The following is an 18,277-nucleotide window of genomic DNA, read 5'->3' as shown; positions in this document are numbered from 1 at the left end:
TGTTGGTTTGCGCAGCGTTCGCGTGGTAAGCTCGCAGATGGCCGACTCATTCAACTTTCACCTGCATTGTTGACGTTTCCCGTAGGAAATCCGGGATAAAATGTAGCCTATAGCCTTCATCGATAAATAGACTATCTAACAGTGAAAGAATTATTCAAATCGGTTCAGTAGTTTCTGAGATTAGCGCGTTTAAACAAACAAACAAACAAAACAAACTCTTCAGCTTTATAATATTAGTATAGATACCATATTATTTTTAATTTTCTATAGTCACCAGTTTCCTCAAAGAAAATATAAATGAGTTCAAATCTAAATCTTTTGTTGCAAATTTTGCAGTCAACACAACACACGACAGATAATGTAATTGAAAACTAGTTAAACAAAGAACAAATTTATTGCATGCTTAGGTAAAATTCATAACATTTTATTATGATAAATACAGTTAACTTATAACATATATGATAACTTTTAACAAAAGACATATTCAGGCAAGACCATAATATTAATTAACATAAATGTATGCCAAGTCATCATAGTCATATGTTCTTTTTAAAAATAAATCTATAAGTGACACTCCTGTGATACTGTGCAGACCAGTGTTAATAGGAAGAGCCGATAAGTTGAGATGGATCGAGTTGCCTGGTTCTAGTGGACCAATTTTTCTATTTGAAATGCCACACCATATGAGACTGGAGTCTTGCAAAGATCGTAATTTTAGTATAAGGTTCAAGGTGCGCTCGCTGGCATTTGTTACTTTGCATTGAAACATAAATGGCTGATCGACCGGTACTCTACTTGGAAGCTTTTCATAAGTCAATCTAATGTCCCCAAAGTCTGGAGTCATTCTCTGAAGCTGACTTGTTTGAAGTCTTCCCTTCTCACCCAAGTTGGACCTCCATACAATATCTAATTTCCCAATATTTTTTGCTGCTGCCAATAACTTGATATCATTTGCTATATCTTCTCTAGGTGTAAGACAATACAAGTACTGACAGCTCTCCTGCGGTTGAAGTAATGTGACATCTCCAAACACTGATTCTCCATCACCTACTTCATTCAACGACTTCACTGAAAACTGCTGTGAACTTTCAAGAGAGACTTGTTCAAGGGTGATTGCACCTGAGGTGATATTCTGTACCTGGGCCTCTAAGTATACATCATCAGATTCTGCATTGTAAAACTTAGTTTTCACATCCAATGGTTTCATTACTTCAAACTTGAAAAATTTCCTAAATGAGGATAAAGTATTAAATAGAGACATATAAGTTACTTCACATACCAAGATGTGTGTTCCAAGATCTTTAATTTCATGATGGATTACATCACTAAGGGTTTCATCAACATCAAGCATAGTTGGTGTATGGCTTTGCTGGGTGGTAAGTGGTATTCTCTGGGAATTTGTTTGAAGGTCTGCTTTTATAGATACACTTTGTACTGGCTGGTTTGTTTCATTGTGGACACAAACATAACAAGAAAATGTCTCTCCGAGATAAATATTACCAAAACTCTGGGGTAGCAACAGAAACTGTCCTGCAGCAAGTGTTTCCATCTGAGTAACAGATGTCGCATCATCTTTGAGATAGTTATTTAGAATGTTTCCTGGTAAATCTTTAGAATCGCATGTTACAATTTTGGGGCTGATAAGAGCTGGCTTTGTCAGCCTCATTACTTTCACAGCAACTAAATGCTCGACAACTTCTTTCGGATCCATTCTCACTGGATGTAATATTTCAACAATAAGCACGGTACGGAAGAATACGATTTTAGGATTAGTCTAACGATTCTGTAGACTAGAAAAAGGCTACCCAACACTTCACCACCAAATCTTGCAATGAGACAAAATTCACCCAAACTTTTTTGAATTAAACTAAATGAGACAATCAAATTCGGACAAATTGTATTTAGTTGGTATTTTTGGTAATACAATACGTGTAAACTCCAAAACGTACATAGTGATTACATTCCCTTTGATTTATACTCTTTAGTCTTTACCATGGAATAGGAATGGAATAGGTAATTACGAATGAAAATGAAATAATGAATGAATGACACGGAATGACATGTCAACGAATTTTACAATACAGTCCATGATATGTCAGACCATGACGTCACATTTAGAGTGCAATATCAATGACTGTCACTCTCTTAGGATCGTAATTTTTTTCTCTTGCCCTTTGCAACTTGTCGTAGCAACAGCCGGGAATGAAACAAGTGTGATAGAAGGGGAAAAAAAAGAAGACATTACTTTCTTTCAACGTTCGTGAAAGAGTCCTGAAATCCTTATAATATAAAGTCTGTGAATTAAATGGACACTCTAGGCCTGAAAATAGAGCTTATTCACGAATATTGTTAGGAGTATGCCCTATCTTCTCTTGCTTTCCCTATCTTCGAGTAATTTGAAAAGTTAAAATGAGAGAAAAGACAAGACATTTGCTTCGTCAACGTTCGTGAATAATAGGGACAAATTGCACAGTGAGTGAGCTACCCCTAAGATTCACGATTGTGACGTATGTCACTGTCATAAAATTCATAATTTGTCAGTCTGCAATCTGCAATCATTCATTGTCTTATTTTCATGCTGGGGTTTGTGAAATAAATTTTAAAAATTGTTTCACCTACAACATTTACATCAAAAATCAGTTTATGGCTCTTATAACAAACCCTCATAATATAAATATAACCTAGCCGAAGCTGTAAAGATGCGATAGTGTAATATCTTAAAAGTGCCAATTGTTGCGTATATTTCTGATGTGGCCCAATCATGTTGAGTCGAACAGTGACATAAATCGACTGATACCTACTTCAGAAACTCGTTGATTTATTTTAATTTTCCTAAAATGGCATATCAAACTCTTTTACAAGAATATATGCTTATCCCCCCAGTAACACGAGCTTATACCACTGCTTGTGTCGTTACCACCTTGGCGGTTGTAAGTACCATTTTCTATATTTGTATCTATCTGACTAATCAAATTGTGGGCCAAAAATTATGTTAAGCAAATAATTTTCTTTTATTTGAATAAAAAAATATATTCATATTTTTTGACCCATAGTCTAAAACTAGTCAAAATTTATATCCATACAACATTTGAAATAGATAGATCAATTTGATTAAGGAACCATTCACTCAAAAAGTGCTTACTACATAGCTTACAGCAGTCGTCTGTCCTTGTCTGGATGTATGCTTATTATTTTAAAACTATGCAATTTTGATGCAGTTTTTTAACAGAATAATTCAAGAGGAAGGTGAAGCCGGGCAATCTTCTTGAATTTTGGGTATATATATTTAAGGGTATGGAGAATGTCATAGTTCTTTTCATCCTGGTGAAAGCTATAGTTCCCATGGGATTTTTGACAAACCTGTATTCTTTTGTAGGTGGTCCTAAATTTGCGCAGGCAAAGCTGTGTAAAGGCTAGTTTACCATAAAAATTACACATTTTTGCTTTTAATAATAATAATGGTTTATTTTTTAAGAATTATGCTTAGTTACTAACCAGAGCTTCTGTTTCAGCAACTTGACTTGGTGTCACCATTTCAATTATATTTTAATCCAATTCTCATATTAAAAAGATATCAACTATGGAGGCTGTTAAGTACATTCCTCTTCTTTGGCAACCTAGGATTCAACTTCTTTTTCAATATAATATTCACATATAGATACTGCAGGATGTTGGAAGAAGGATCATTTCGAGGGAGAACCGCAGACTTTGTGGTCATGTTCATATTTGGAGGAGTTCTTATGATTGTATCCTTTGAAAAATCCTTTCCATGTTTGAAGTTCTTGGGAAAATTTTAGTATTGATTTAAAAATTACAAAGTGAATTTGAATCTACTGAGATACTAACTCAATAAGTATTTAAAAAAAGAAAAATACTAAATTATATTTTATAATAAATAAATAAATAGGTACATACCATCACACCTGTCTTGCATTGGGGTAGGCAAAGATAATAAATATATTGATAAGCATGCAAGGCAAGACCCAATCATTCATTCATGACCAAATTACACCAATTTGCTGTTATCTGTAACTTGGCAATTCTATTGAACAACCATTGACAACCAATAATAAAAACAATAATGTTGTGGGCATTCCCATTTGCAAAATGACTAAATTTCATATATACATACTATCACACCTGTTTCTCATTGGGGTAGGCAGTGACTATGACTTTAGACTGTGATTTCCACTTGCTAAGATTCCTACAGACCTCTCCCACTTCCTCCACACTCATTACTCTTTTCATGCATATTTGACAGTTACATCAAATTCTGTATTTTATTTTACATCAATATTTCTAATCTGATCTTTTGAAGCTCTCATTTGAACTGCATTCATTTTCTTTTTATTCCTGCTACACCCTACTTACACGTAATTTATTAATAATTATACACATATAACATGGTTACATCAGGTGTTACAAAATAAAAAAGTTAATATGTTTTGCCATATTATACAGCATGCGATAATATCATTGTTGCAATAATATCCTTAATGAAAATACAGTTATGTGCTTTTTTTGTTAATTTATTATTTTTAGGACAAGCTTTTACTATAATGATAGTGTATGTGTGGTCAAGACGAAATGTGTTTGTTCGGATGAATTTCTTCGGGCTCATGAACTTCCAGGTAAATATTATTTCTCTATATCAATTTCTGATTAATTAAAATAGGTGACACAATGGCTCACAGACGCATTAACGCAGGACCAGAGTGTGTAAGTTGAAGCAATATTTTCAGTAGTGGAACAGTACTGAAGGAATTTGAAAAAAAAGCTTATCTCCAGAAAATTTAGTGAAGAATTTTAAATCCAGTGGAATGTCTATGTAATCTCTTGATACATATTTTATTTTGAATTTCAGGCCCCATACCTTCCTTGGGTGTTGCTCGGTTTCTCTGTACTACTTGGCAATGCCATATCTGTTGACTTGGTGGGCATGGCCATTGGACACATCTATTTCTTCATGGAAGATGTATTGCCACTTCAGAATGGGGGCCAAAAATTACTAAAAACACCTAAATTCCTGTAAGTATTATAAGATGTATAATTACTGATGCCTATCATTTTTACCCTAATGAATATAAAATTTCCAGACAAGACGATTGTAAGAAGTGTAAATTATAGGTAAAAATCGATCAGAAAGTTAAAAACACATCAGGGTTGCGGCCGGAACATGTTAGATCCTGAGTCTTAACGAAATATCATGCGAGCAAGTAAATGCGAGTTTGTATGGAGTTGCATAAGTGCCATCGCGTTACCACTAGGTGGCGCTGATGAAATCACATACAAATTCGCGTTACTTCATTAAAGCATTTGATTGAGTAAAACTCGCACTAACCCCTCTGTGCATGTATTATCTATAAGTGGATTTGGCCATGTCCAGTCAGGCGACATCCTTTTCATAGCCTATCCCCACGGTAGATCTTTAGAGAAAAAATAAATAATAACCAGCCATACAGATGAATGTGGCCTTTTATTTTTAAGACTGTCGGCTCTCCTGCTAGGTATAAAGACGTGGTATATGAATGTGTTTAAATTAATAATTAAAACAGTAAGTCCAACTTTTGTGTACTTTCAGAAAGAAGATATTTGATCCACCAGAAGAGCCGGAGTATGTCCCACTGCCAGAACTGGCAAACATCCGCCCTGGAGGATTTGACTGGCGAGGAGGTCAATAATATGTAAATCATTTTGTATGTATGTACTATAAATACAGTGAGAATTTGTAAGGCCAAACTTTTAATATATTAGAATAAAATGTTTTTCTTTATTTGGTTCAGTAGGTTTATGTAGACAGGTGTACAATAAAAGAATTTATTTAAAAACCAATGTAAGCACTAATTGTGTTTGTAGTCAAACTAATAAACAAAAGATAATGGTACAAAAAATAAAAACATGTTGGTTCCAGGATATTAATTTGTTTTATAATTTAATAGGTTAAGTTTTTTGTGAATACAGCTCAGTTCATTACAATAATATCCTGGTTTGTCTATAAGTATTTACTTAATTATAAGTAATGGTTTGTTAATGCTAAACCTATCATTACTCAAGTGAAAAAAAGGAGTTCAGAAAAAACAAATTGCTATGATCAGCATCGTTTATTTAACTTTTCATTCAAGTTTCAGAGTAGTTATTATATATTGGTAAAATTGACAAATTGTTTTTTAGGAATTTCAGTATTTCCATAAGTAGGTCATTTAATATGCGAGCGAACATACTCTGCATGAGTTTAGTATGTAATCGAGATATTGCAAATTCAACATTAAATATCTCCATAAAAAATAAATACATTCAGGCCTAAAATCCGCAATGACAAAATAAGACTCGAAGAAAATAACTTGATAAGAATGTACAAAAAGCAAATATAAATGTTACATAGAACCGTTAATAAATGATTGTTGGAAATGTGAATCTATAACATCTTATTAAATCTACAGTAACAACAAGAACAGTAAAACTATATCAGTCTTCATTCAAACTTTGAAACATACAATCCTCAAGTCCCATAATGATCATTTGATTTCTCATCTTCCAAAAGATTAAGATGTTTTCTATATTTTCGTATACAAAAAAAAATATATATAAAAAATCAGAATTAAAATGTGACATGTCGCCAATAGTTTGATACATTATTGCTCAATTTACGATATGAATGTAAAAGGCTTATTGCACAGTATATCGAAAATTTCTTAAAAATTTACACGACGGTTTTTGAAACCATTCAATATAAAATGTTCATTGCGGCCGTTAAATTCAACACAGAGATCATGTTAATTTCAAACATTTACATACAATACATTGATGACAAATATACGCACAACTCCATATCACTATACAAGTGACTAGTGTTTTATGCTGTCATTCATAAGAAATACACAAATCACAATTTGCAAGCAGAAAATTCAGATCGTACTGGGGTGTGTCCATCTAAAATACTGCTCGCGAGCACACAAGCAACTTACATGAAAGTGATGACATTTGTTGCTATCAAAACCGATACAAGAATATTAGACTCATTGATGGTAAAACAATGTACAGCATATTTATAGGGCTTGATATACATATCTATTTTACATTATGGTTTGCCCGTTTGAAATGTAGTATGAAAGATCAAAAACATCTGATATTCTATATACATTTTCTAATCTATACCCATTTTGTTTACTCATAGCAACAAGGAAGCCTTTGAATATTATATATCTACACAACCAGTTACCAAAAAAGATATTGTTTTGGTTATCATCAGTTGTACCCTAGAACAGACACCTGGGTGACAACTGAAAAAATCTTCCCAGTTTTTCTAACTTTAGGCCAAATTTTGAGAATGGCGGGTATTTTTCGTTTGAAAAATATATGACCATCCCTTGCTCTTTGTCTGTATTGTCGTACCAAGTTTGGCTTTTATTTTATAGAGGCTTAAAAACCATTTAGCATCTTTGCCAACCGGTTAAGGTGATTTTCAGTTTGACGTTCGTAATTTATAAGCCAATATTGAACCAAGTGCTCGCGAATAGTGTATTAGAGCGACAACTTTCGCCGTTTCTCACAACATGAACCAAAAATTTGCAGTAACCAACTGCCAAAGATAAAATCATTTTTATCTACTTACACATTCTGATTAATTTAAAATTATAAAAAAAAGAATGACACAGTGTGATTGTTTTGGTGTCGTATCACTAATTCTACTAATTTCGCAAATGTTTTAAATAAAACATATGCCTCTACCTAATAAATCACATAGCGACATTTTCATAGTGCTACAATTGCTAACAGCACCGTTATGTCGTCTGGTTTTCCGCCTGTAAACAAAAATAATATAATGTCAACAGTATCACAGTCACCGATTACAGAATGTTCAGATAAGATAAACGGAAGCTAGTCGCGATAAATAAATAGCCATACTGTGTAAACAAGTGCAGAAAATTTTCTTCATACAATACAATGATGAAGGTATATTGTAAAAAGTCATGTACATTACAAATGAAATATCTACTGATTTTGTCACTATACATACATACATACATTTGGTCACGTCTATATCCCTTGCGGGGTAGACAGAGCCAACAATTTTGTCACTATCAAATAAAATATAACGTTTGGAGTGCTAAATAAATTATAAATGTATATATTCCCTATCTTTTTCCCCAGCACCGTTTGGCATATATGTACATGTATATGCAAAAGCAAAATTTAAAGTATCACTTAAATTTTGAAGCACAGAATAAATAAATAATTAATATACTTTTTAATAATGTATAGTTTAAAATGTTGTAAGAATGAAATAAGTTGAATAAAAGAAAATTTATATGCAATTTATTTAATTAAACTGGGTTCAGTCAGCGTTTAAGCCATGCAAAGGTCACAGATACAGGCAGATATGTTTGTATAAATAAGAATTTAGAATAATAATGCGAAGTAATGAATGGATAAGACTTGTTTTTGCGACATGCCATGTTCTATTTTCAACGTTATCATCTAATGGCGTGTTATCTATCCTGCAAATCCGTTTTGTATTGGTCTATTACTAGATTATGTACTACTACTACTAATAATCAAGAAAAAAGATATGTAATTACGTGTAAAAAATGAACTCAAAAATCTACTTGGGGAACAGATGACTGGCCATGCAGCCTCTGCCGGGCCCTGAAGGCCGAATTGATCATGGCTGGACGTCGAAAAAGATGATATGTGAGGATTGAAATCCGAAGACGTCAAAAACCGGACTAAGTGGAGAGGGAAAAGCCGGAAGGCGAACCCCGGGCCATGGGCCCCGTAACACTTCTGTGGAGGGTGCGACCGGTAACACGCAGACATAAGAGAGAGATAAAAATAGACCATCGGGAGTAAATTTTGTGGAATTGCCCACGGGAGCGAAGCCTCGCGCAAAAGCTATATAAGTGTACTTTAAGACTTTATCACAATAAGAGAAGTTAGTAATGTATTGAACATAGTTTATACGATTAACGCTACTCTACACTACCATTTACCGGGGGGAGAAGGTTATGTCACAGATTTTAAGTTTAATGAAGATTAGGTGCAGAACAGTTGAAAAGTCAGTATCAAAATTTTCAGTCATTTGCTTAAAACTTAATACCAAAAAAGGAAATATCACTATACTAGATCTAGGCCACAACTTCAGAAGAAAATCATCATTGAAATGTTATCTTTAAAACAAATTATCAAACTTCGGTTTATAGATCAAGGTTTGTTTTGATAGAAATCACGGAAACTTCAAAAGTTTGTTGACAAACTAGGTCTTTTATGACAAGTAATGATTCTCATTTCCTGATTTGTCAAATTAAGTGAAATGTTGACCGTCACGTTTTGTTTTTTTTTTTATATAATTAATCTTTATCTTTATTATGCAAATATCTACATTGTAGAAGCACAATGGGCATATTTTATGCTAAAAATAAGATTTATAAGATAGATAATAGTATGTACTCGTAATATTCAATCAAAAGTATAAATGTCGTTAACTTACCAATAGCATCAATGCCGTTCTGGCGGGCGCTCTTCGCGAAAGGTGACATATAGCAGCCATCAAAGGACAGATTTCTGGCCATCCACGCTATGGAATTTGCGACCGCCTGCAGCTTCTCGGCGTCGCCTGCGTGGCTCTGTGCTCGCCGCATTTCCGCCACCAGCACGGGCTCCGGCACGTTGTCGAACACGCCGTCGGTGGCCACTAGGATCACGTCGCCGCACTCCACGGGAAACTCCGATGTTTCAGCTGATTCTGGCCTGTTGACAATTATAAATTTCTTTGTAACAAACATTTATTTCGTCTTTCAGATCAAAGATAAGAGAGAGACAATGTCACAAGACTCCTCCACGTTTTGCTTGATGGCTAAAGGAAGTGTGATTCAGTTTTTTTAAGTCTGTTTGGCTTTGTCTTGTAATAATATAAAGGTATAAACGTTTATGATTCAGAAAAGCCTGACACGTCTTTATACTTCCCCATCGAAATAATAACCCTAAGTTTATAAACCCAATTAGTAAATTAATTCTGATGGCAAAGAAAACACTCAGGTTGAGAGAAAGACAAGCCAGGAAGACACAATTAGCTATATATCTCAGTTCTATCATTCAGCCAAACAGCTGACCGTTTTTAAGGCTGTTGGCTCTGTTTACTGGGATTATATGTAAATACAACTATATAAGGCATGTAATGCTACTCTGATTGACTGACCAAAACCGTGTCACAAATATTGACGTACTTACAAACGCCATTGTCATATAGTGCAAAACATGTCCGCAATGTGATAAAAATACCCTTTATTTTTGCATTTGCATGAGAGTATATTCAATTTCAATATCTTGGACGTCATATTATTTGAACTTTAAAAAATAGGTTGAAATTGACGTTTATATAAGTATTTAATATATATATATATTTTGTGGTACAAATTCCGATTATCGTATCTAATTTAAACTGCACATGAACATAATTATTGTAGTTCGGATGGCAATATTTTTATCACAAAGGTGACCTGATACGGTGATAATAAAGATACTCTTAGCTTGAGTGAATATCAAAAAGTTAAAAATGAATAATTAGTTCTTCACACCCATTCACTACCTCGTATTTATCTATACCTATAAAAAGATCTTATACTCTAGGAATAAATAAATTACGGACCTTTGAATTGTTTTAAAATTCTTATAAAATTTTGTCCAATTGGTCACTACTTGACCTCTCTCGTTAATCTCACGAATCAACTCAATAAAACAGTGGTAAGACACTAATAATTACTTAATAACGGTGCAACCCTATTGTTCGTTGTTCCATAAAATTGTTTTTGTAACCGAAAATGTTCGACGGCGTCAGACCATGAATTGAGTAGGTAACAAATATAGCATTGAACAACAATCAAAAGAAAATGGAATAAGAGCCATTTGGCATACAAAGTTAAGTAAAAGTAACGAGAAATATATAAAAGAGTTGGCAAATAATGAATTGATGTAATTAGAAAAAAGATGCATAGACGAAAATGATATCAAAATGGATTGAAGGGATTTTAATATGGCAGTAAGTATTCAGGTAGGCATTGCACATATACACATAATATTATATGTATGTACATTCAATCGCCCCCTTACTACGTTAAGATATAGTGATATTTGTATTAAATACCAGCTGTGCCCGCGACTTCCTCCGCGTGGAATAGTTTGGGCATCATTGAAGCCCTCATGGGTGAAAAATTTTCCCCGTTTTTTTTTCACTTTTTCCATTATTTCTTCGCTCCTTAGTTGCAGCGTGATGTTACATAGCCTAAAGCCTTCCTTGATAAAGGATCTATTCAACACAAAAAATTCGAACCAGTAGTTCTTGAGATTAGCGCGTTTAAACAAAAACTCTTCAGCATTATAATATTAGTATAGATTTCATTGTTTCAAACAGAAGCATAGGCATAGCCAGCACAAACATGTTTAGATAAGTACCTACAGTAATAAGAAACAGAATGACATGTACACAAATCGGCCACCAATAACAAATATTTTTATTGGTGAATTTCATGATAAACATACGAATACTATTTCATAAATTTAAACCAAGCACGTGAGTCTTGGCTTTTATCCAATAAGCTAAAAATTCTAATATTAGTGCATGCAGAAATACAACAGAGCTGATTGTGGAATGAGCACATGACTTCTGGTCGCGAGGAAAACGGTCTTATGACTGTGGAAAACTTAAAAATATATGGCACAAAGTCCGCCAAACATGTAAACATCTCTTAAACGTGTCAATTTATCGTCGTCGCTTTTATAGTTATAGCTCACAGTCCTGACTCGTGTTTACAGAAAAGAAGAACATTGGGGTTTTAGATAAGTTTACATGCTTCAAGAGTATGATGGCACAGCTATGTTACGATTCTAAATGGAAAAGATTTCATACATTTCGAAATTGACGTGAAAATCAATCCTTTGTGATCTTAAAAGCTTATATTTTAAATTGAGAATAGCTATATTGTATTGTAGTAAAAGATTTTAGTAAAAGCTGAACGTGGCCTGTTAGTATTTCAAAACTGCTGGCTCTGTCTACCCCGCAAAGGATATAGACGTGATTATATGAATGAATGAGATTTCCTCTAAAGATAATACTATCACCGTGACATCAGTTGTCTGAAGAAATAAAATAAACACAAAAGATGTCTTATATAATTCTTCAAATAGTATGACTTGGTTTTGTAGACAAATTCATCGTGCTTTATCTATCTGTTTTTGTACAAATCAATGAGAAACTTCTTTTTTCCCCAAGATGAATATTACGGATTACATTTAAATTATTCTTGATACTTAAACAAATTATCTCTATAAAGAATTAATGATAGCTATGGCTACAAATTTAAAACACTCCCATTTCTCGATCAATGGTTAAAAAAATTATACGAAAATAAGAGGACATTTGAAACTTGGCATGTTTTGGGGCTTTTTCCTAATGATTTCATGAAACTGTTGGAAATGCTGGCACCGAACCAAGTTCAAATCAACAATGTGGCTGTCACGAGTTCCATTAGCGACAGTTACTCTATTTTTAAATCCTATGATTTACGACATCGATGTAACGTTCGTGTCGCAATGATGCACACACACTAATGTAACACAAACAAATGAACTGCAATGAAAAATAAGACCTTGAATATGAAATTCATACTGTTATCTTTATTGAAATAACCTTTTGCTTTGCTTCTAAGCATCTCTGTCATTCATGACGTACTTTGCTCTTTTGTACTTATTACCATGGATATAATGTGGTGTTTGTTGAACAATTCAGAGGACATTTTACTTATAAAATGAAGACTATGAAGTCGCATCCATTTTGCACGAAACTAAAACTAGTAAGAAAAAGAGCAAAGTGCAGATGTTTTCTTTACTAGAAAGTACCTCAACTGTATCTCTATCTATCTCCTTTATTTGCACACAAATCTAAACAGTGCTTGTTGTTAGTTTGAAACTTTTCCTCGGCCTAGACTAGACTAGTGTCATTGCCCTCATTTGAGTGTTCAAAACAACATCAGCGACAATTTTCTACGAAAACGCGGTCAGCGAATAATTACTTATCAAACCAATATCTTTTATAGATTTTGCCAAAATACGGAAGGTAATTTCCCACGGCTCAATGAACTCGGTGCTGCTGATATTAGGTTAATTTGATTATTACCAATTTAAGACACAACTGATCATGAAAAAACTGAAAGCCATTCTTCGGCGTCGCATGTTTATTTTTAATGAAATATTGAACCCAAATATAAAGATTGATATTCCACTTACAAAAGTTATAAAACTTTTCCGAAAATAAGTAAATGCAACGGAAAATAAATATGACCCCTTCATTCACACGAAGAAAAATCATATGGGGGTAAGTATCTTTGCAGTTGACTGGAGAGAAACTTGAGTTCAAAAGCTACCGACAAGGAACCTACCTACAGTACAAAGTAGAGAAGCAATTACTTCCTATTGACCCTACTGACCTGTCACTGAGGACGTTCCTGTCGTGCCCAGGCGGCGGCAGACTCAACTGGTAGGGGGTGTTAAAGTAGTGCTGCTGCTCGTGTGATCTGTGGACCACGCGACCGCCACGGACGACCATGTAGCCACTGTCTCCGATGTTGGCGGCTCGCATCACGCTCTCAGTACGGTCTAGGATCATCACGCATGCTGTGCTGCTGCCTACAATAAAAATAAATGCTGTGCAATGTGCAAAGTAAATGATACTTCGTTTTCCTATGAGCGCATTTGTAATACTGGCAATCTAGCAGCATTTTATAAAGGCCTTACACATATATTAAAAGTTTTGTAACAATATGAGTTTTATTTGTTGTAACAGACCCTACTCATGCAAAAGTGGGTAACTGGGACCAAGCAAAAATGAGAGATGGGTATTCTCAAACTGGTGAGAAACCAAAAATTGGGAATAAGTATTCTGATATATGAATATCATATATTAATATATGTAAACATGGTGAAAAGATTTTGATCGCCTTTCGTATGATGCTCAAGAGATAAAACTTGTTATGATGAGTTTTAAGTGATTTTCTTTCATTAGGAGGATTAAAGAATTAATGAAAGAGACAGCTAACATTCAGTAAACTATATGCCTACGTACTCGTTTGTAGGTAAAAGACTATGTACATGTTTCCTTGATAAAAACGTCATTTATAATAGTTACTTTATATCTCGTCTTCTAATGTTCAGGTTCCCGGCACTTTAGAATAGGACCATTCCATATATTTTCCATGGATGTAGTAAATTAGATTAATGTTCCTATTTCCTTAGTCTTCTACAAAGGAAATAGGCACATTTATGCAGCTTTTACCGTGTTTATATAAGAGATCGCTGAGATCACACGGGAATGACTTCGTGTAAAAACGTGTCTTACCCAATCCACGGTCATGGTGAATAGATTTAACCCGACCCGTGCTCCTTTCCAGAGGGGTGAGAATTTAACCGGAATTTACGCCAAGAGGGAGAAAAGAAGACTTTTTCTCTCGACTACTGTACCTAGTATAGGTTTCTTGTGTTCTAACAGCTCATAATATGACTTCGCCAGCAGGTCACTGGGTTCGGAAAGCTTGAAGTGGCCCATTTGGACCAACCGCTCGCATGTTCTCATGAGATACGAGGAGAATTCGCCCGGATCAATGCCGTACGCACGCCAGCCTCCCACGCCATCTGCGACACCTAAAAAAGATGAAGACATCTTGAATTTAATCTTGCTGGTAGACAACAGTACGCCCCCAAAAAAGTAAGAGCTAATTTAATACTAGCTACTTATATGTATATTTATAATAAATGCTTTGCTAAAAAAAGGTGTGCATCTAAATGCCCTCGACGACTTAGCCAAATGGTAAAAAAAAGCCTTTTCTTATGAGACTGATTTGTTACTTGACTAAAATTGGATGAGTGATTGCGATAATGTCAAAGTTTTGTGAAGTATTTACACTTCCGAAGTAATCGTCAATTTCTTTCCAACTTATAAACAGAACAGGGGCAAACAATTCCAACATTAAACCAACTCGACCGTGGCCGGTAATATGTCATAAAACAAAAAAAAATCTTCCACCCCCAATAATGTATTTATTGAAACCATATGGAGTGAAGCTGGATACTTAATTCATACCATATGGTGCTATCTCCAAAAACAAAGGTAACAAATATTTTAACCAAAGATTAATTTATTGCAACTTTTATTTCCAGAGCTGTATGGATTGTGGTACTTTAGAATAGAACCACTCGATATCTTCCCATACATACATATAATCACGTCTGTATCCCTTGCGGGGTAGATAGAGCCAACAGTCTTAAGAAGACTGGTGTAGTGAAGTATAAACTTGGGATTCTTCTTTTAGGCGATGGGCTATCAACCTATCACTATTTAAATGTCAATTCTATCATCAAGCCAAAAAGCTGAATGTGGCCTATCAGTCTTTATTAAGACTGTTGGCTCTGACTACCCAGCAAGGGATATAGACGTGACTATATGTATGTATGTATAATTACTAATACATAGGTAGGTACTAACTCTATGCAATAAGCTCCTGCATTTTTCGCATAGAGTTAGTACTATGGCTAGACCCAATATACCCAATATCAGCAAAACAGAAGTGACCTTAGGGTAGACCATGATAGAATACCCTTTATTGTACAAAAATTAAAACATAAACCTACTTATGCTAAGATAATGTACAAAAGGTGGCCTTATCGCATTATACAATCTCTTCCAGGCAACCATAAAAAACATTGGTATGGGGTGGTAAGAAAATATATATGTATTTATCAAACTTAATAGTTACAAAGAGACATACATAAACATATATCTTGTAATAAACTAACATAAATATAAAAAGTACAATAAATAAGATAAGTGAGGATAATGCTTACACTTTATCATAATTCCGCACTTACTGTGTAATTGATAGTATGTAATGTACTGTTGTATGTACATACAACTTATGTCCTACCCACAAACACCACCAAAAATATAATCAACTTTACTAAAGTACGTACTTACCTAAATAAAATTCATAATAAATTGTTGATGTTTAAATCTGTAATAAGTTAAACTAAATTACTAATATTGATGTATTGATGACCACTGAAATCAAAATATTTCATGGCAATCTTTTTTTTTAGAAATCTATTAAACTTAAAAGCTGTGTATGCAATCAGGTATACGAAACAATGAGACATAATCAATAACAAAATCTTGACATATGAAGAAACTAAGTTTTTGGCTTATCTCTTCATATGTTTATCACTAGAAATGCAAGTTATTTCCAAAAGAAACAATCTTGTACGAGAATATTTTTTTTTGCAAAATTGTAATTATTCAAAAGTGTTAGGAATGATGATGTACATATCTAAGAAGTCACTTCTGATAATAAAACAATTATATCATTTATTACTTAAATCACCTTATTTGAGGAAACGGTAACTGGTTTTTTCTTTTTCATCATTGTGACTATATAGCAAGTATTATAAACGAAAGATGATAGGATTTTCAGGAATTTTAAATTAATTTTTTGGGTGCAGAGTAGTCCCTAATATGAAGGATGTTTTTCTGCATGATTTTGAGTTTACTTTAGCACTAGCATTATGTTCAATGTTGTAAAATTTAACCATCTAATTAAATAAGTCACCCCCCATTTATATAGTGTTTTAATAAAATCTATAGATTAAGTAAATCAGCACATGATAAAATAATTTAAGATTAGACTTAAACTCCAAGGTAGGTAGAGACTACATCTTTCCACCAATTAACATGACCATGTTAATAAAATAAAATATTAGTACATATGTACTTTTTCCTTTGGAAACTGACTGACCTACTAATTAGGTATACAAAGAAATATGTCAAAAGATTTTCTTTTACTATTTTTTTATTTTTCATTATTCTTTATTTTGACTACTAAATTTTGTCCGCTAGTTCTAGAAAAATTAATAATATATAAAAAAATGATAAATGACTATTAATATTAATAAAATTTGATATTTTCATAGGTTAGTCAAGCATTTTAGTTCTAGCACATGAAGTGTAACAGTTTGGCCATAACTAAAGTGACCATACGTCCTGCTATTGGCGGGATTGTCCCACTTTCAGGCGGTCTGTCCCGCTGTCCCCAGCGAGAGCAAAAATGTCCCGCTTTTGCAAACAAACCAAATTTTTATACTTAATTTATATCAACATGCACTCAAATCTCGCTGACGAGAACAGTCAGTAAAAAATACTAAATGTACAGACAAAATATTTTTACTGTTTTATTATATGTATAGATAATTATTTATAATTAACTTATATATTAAGTATATAGTACTTATTTTTTTTTATTTACTTATATGTATACAAAATTCCGTAAGCATCCTGCTTTGACGCAAAAAAAAAATGGTCACGTTAGCCATAACAGGTATGTTGAAACGAAATACTACACCCTATTTAACAATCTGAAAACATATGAAATGTGATTTGAGAACAACAAGTTCAAAGATCACGGTAAGAGTTACAGATATATATATTATGTATTATGTATTAAAAGATTAAGTCGTTAACCAACAAATTGACTCACCAATAACATCCGCATTATTGTAATTTGTGGAAAACCATGCGTCGTCTCCAAATTGACCTTTGCGGGTTCTTCCATTAGCAATGTCTTTAGGAAAACCACACACCACAGAAACTAAGTACGGGTGTTTTTTATTCGAAACATTTAATTCAGTAGCACTAGATAAATTCGAAATTCCATTTCTTATAGCACGTGATAGAACTCTGCCTGTCCAGAATATAGACTGCATCATTCATTAGTTTTGTACTTTGACACCAGCCGTTCAAAATTGAATACGCAACACATTATACACCATTGTTAAAAAAATAAAATCAAGCAGCAGTCACAAAACACAAGGCACATTAACCAAATTTCGAACACAAATAGACTCTACATCTACTTTCAATAGTGAAGACGCATTTCTATTTTTTTGTCTTGTGATCGAGCGAACAACCATACCAAGCAAGCAGACAAATCAAAACCCAACCACACTAAAAAAACGTGAAGTTAGCAAGTCAGTTGGTCAATGAAAAGAACGAAGGAAACATTTTGTTGCCAGAAAGAAAAAAATATGTAGAAAAAAAGAATGACAAGATTTTAACTGAACGCATTGTAAATATAGTAATGTGGCAGTACCTCTACGCCACACATCACAATAATAAAAATAAAATCACGCGACGCTATCAGTCAAAAACAGCGAAATCAAAAATCGCGCAAACAAAGATTTTACG

At 33.7% G+C, this 18,277-nt stretch overlaps 3 protein-coding genes across 3 annotated transcripts; 1 reads left to right on the top strand and 2 right to left on the bottom strand.

Moving 5' to 3' along the window:
- Positions 1–375: 375 nt before the first annotated feature.
- LOC106132844 (trafficking protein particle complex subunit 13) lies at positions 376–2,061 on the bottom strand. The gene has a single exon (XM_013332422.2). The coding sequence runs from the start codon at positions 1,709–1,711 to the stop codon at positions 503–505; it is 1,209 nt and encodes a 402-aa protein (XP_013187876.1). The 5' UTR covers positions 1,712–2,061; the 3' UTR covers positions 376–502.
- Positions 2,062–2,530: 469 nt separating this feature from the next.
- Positions 2,531–7,338, top strand: LOC106141908 (derlin-2). The gene is made up of 5 exons (XM_060947554.1): positions 2,531–2,930; positions 3,513–3,746; positions 4,509–4,631; positions 4,865–5,028; positions 5,582–7,338. Exons 1-5 carry the CDS (start codon positions 2,838–2,840, stop codon positions 5,679–5,681), a joined length of 714 nt encoding a protein of 237 aa, XP_060803537.1. The 5' UTR covers positions 2,531–2,837; the 3' UTR covers positions 5,682–7,338.
- On the bottom strand, positions 6,087–18,083 carry LOC106139843 (protein phosphatase PTC7 homolog). Its single transcript, XM_013341348.2, has 5 exons — positions 17,571–18,083; positions 14,509–14,688; positions 13,479–13,677; positions 9,488–9,747; positions 6,087–7,802 (listed from the first exon to the last, which is right to left on the bottom strand). Exons 1-5 carry the CDS (start codon positions 17,797–17,799, stop codon positions 7,753–7,755), a joined length of 918 nt encoding a protein of 305 aa, XP_013196802.1. The 5' UTR covers positions 17,800–18,083; the 3' UTR covers positions 6,087–7,752.
- Between the last annotated feature and the right edge of the window lie 194 nt (positions 18,084–18,277).

This window comes from Amyelois transitella, chromosome 13 (assembly GCF_032362555.1).
Source record: "Amyelois transitella isolate CPQ chromosome 13, ilAmyTran1.1, whole genome shotgun sequence".
In the NCBI taxonomy this organism is placed as follows: Eukaryota; Metazoa; Arthropoda; class Insecta; order Lepidoptera; family Pyralidae; genus Amyelois; species Amyelois transitella.
The sequence above is the reverse complement of the archived record's forward strand: the minus strand, read 5'-3'. Positions and strand labels throughout refer to the sequence as shown.

Excerpts from the sequence above, each read along its gene's own strand:
- LOC106141908 (XM_060947554.1), top strand. The coding sequence starts at position 2,838 with ATGGCATATCAAACTCTTTTACAAGAATATATGCTTATCCCCCCAGTA. Across the intron at positions 3,747-4,508 it reads TTGGAGGAGTTCTTATGATT|TTATGTGCTTTTTTTGTTAA; the intron begins GTATCCTTTGAA and ends ATGAAAATACAG. Across the intron at positions 4,632-4,864 it reads TCGGGCTCATGAACTTCCAG|GCCCCATACCTTCCTTGGGT; the intron begins GTAAATATTATT and ends TTTGAATTTCAG.
- LOC106132844 (XM_013332422.2), bottom strand. The coding sequence starts at position 1,711 with ATGGATCCGAAAGAAGTTGTCGAGCATTTAGTTGCTGTGAAAGTAATG.
- LOC106139843 (XM_013341348.2), bottom strand. The coding sequence starts at position 17,799 with ATGATGCAGTCTATATTCTGGACAGGCAGAGTTCTATCACGTGCTATA. Across the intron at positions 13,678-14,508 it reads ACACAAGAAACCTATACTAG|GCAGCAGCACAGCATGCGTG; the intron begins GTACAGTAGTCG and ends TTTTTATTGTAG. Across the intron at positions 7,803-9,487 it reads GAACGGCATTGATGCTATTG|GCGGAAAACCAGACGACATA; the intron begins GTAAGTTAACGA and ends TTTTGTTTACAG.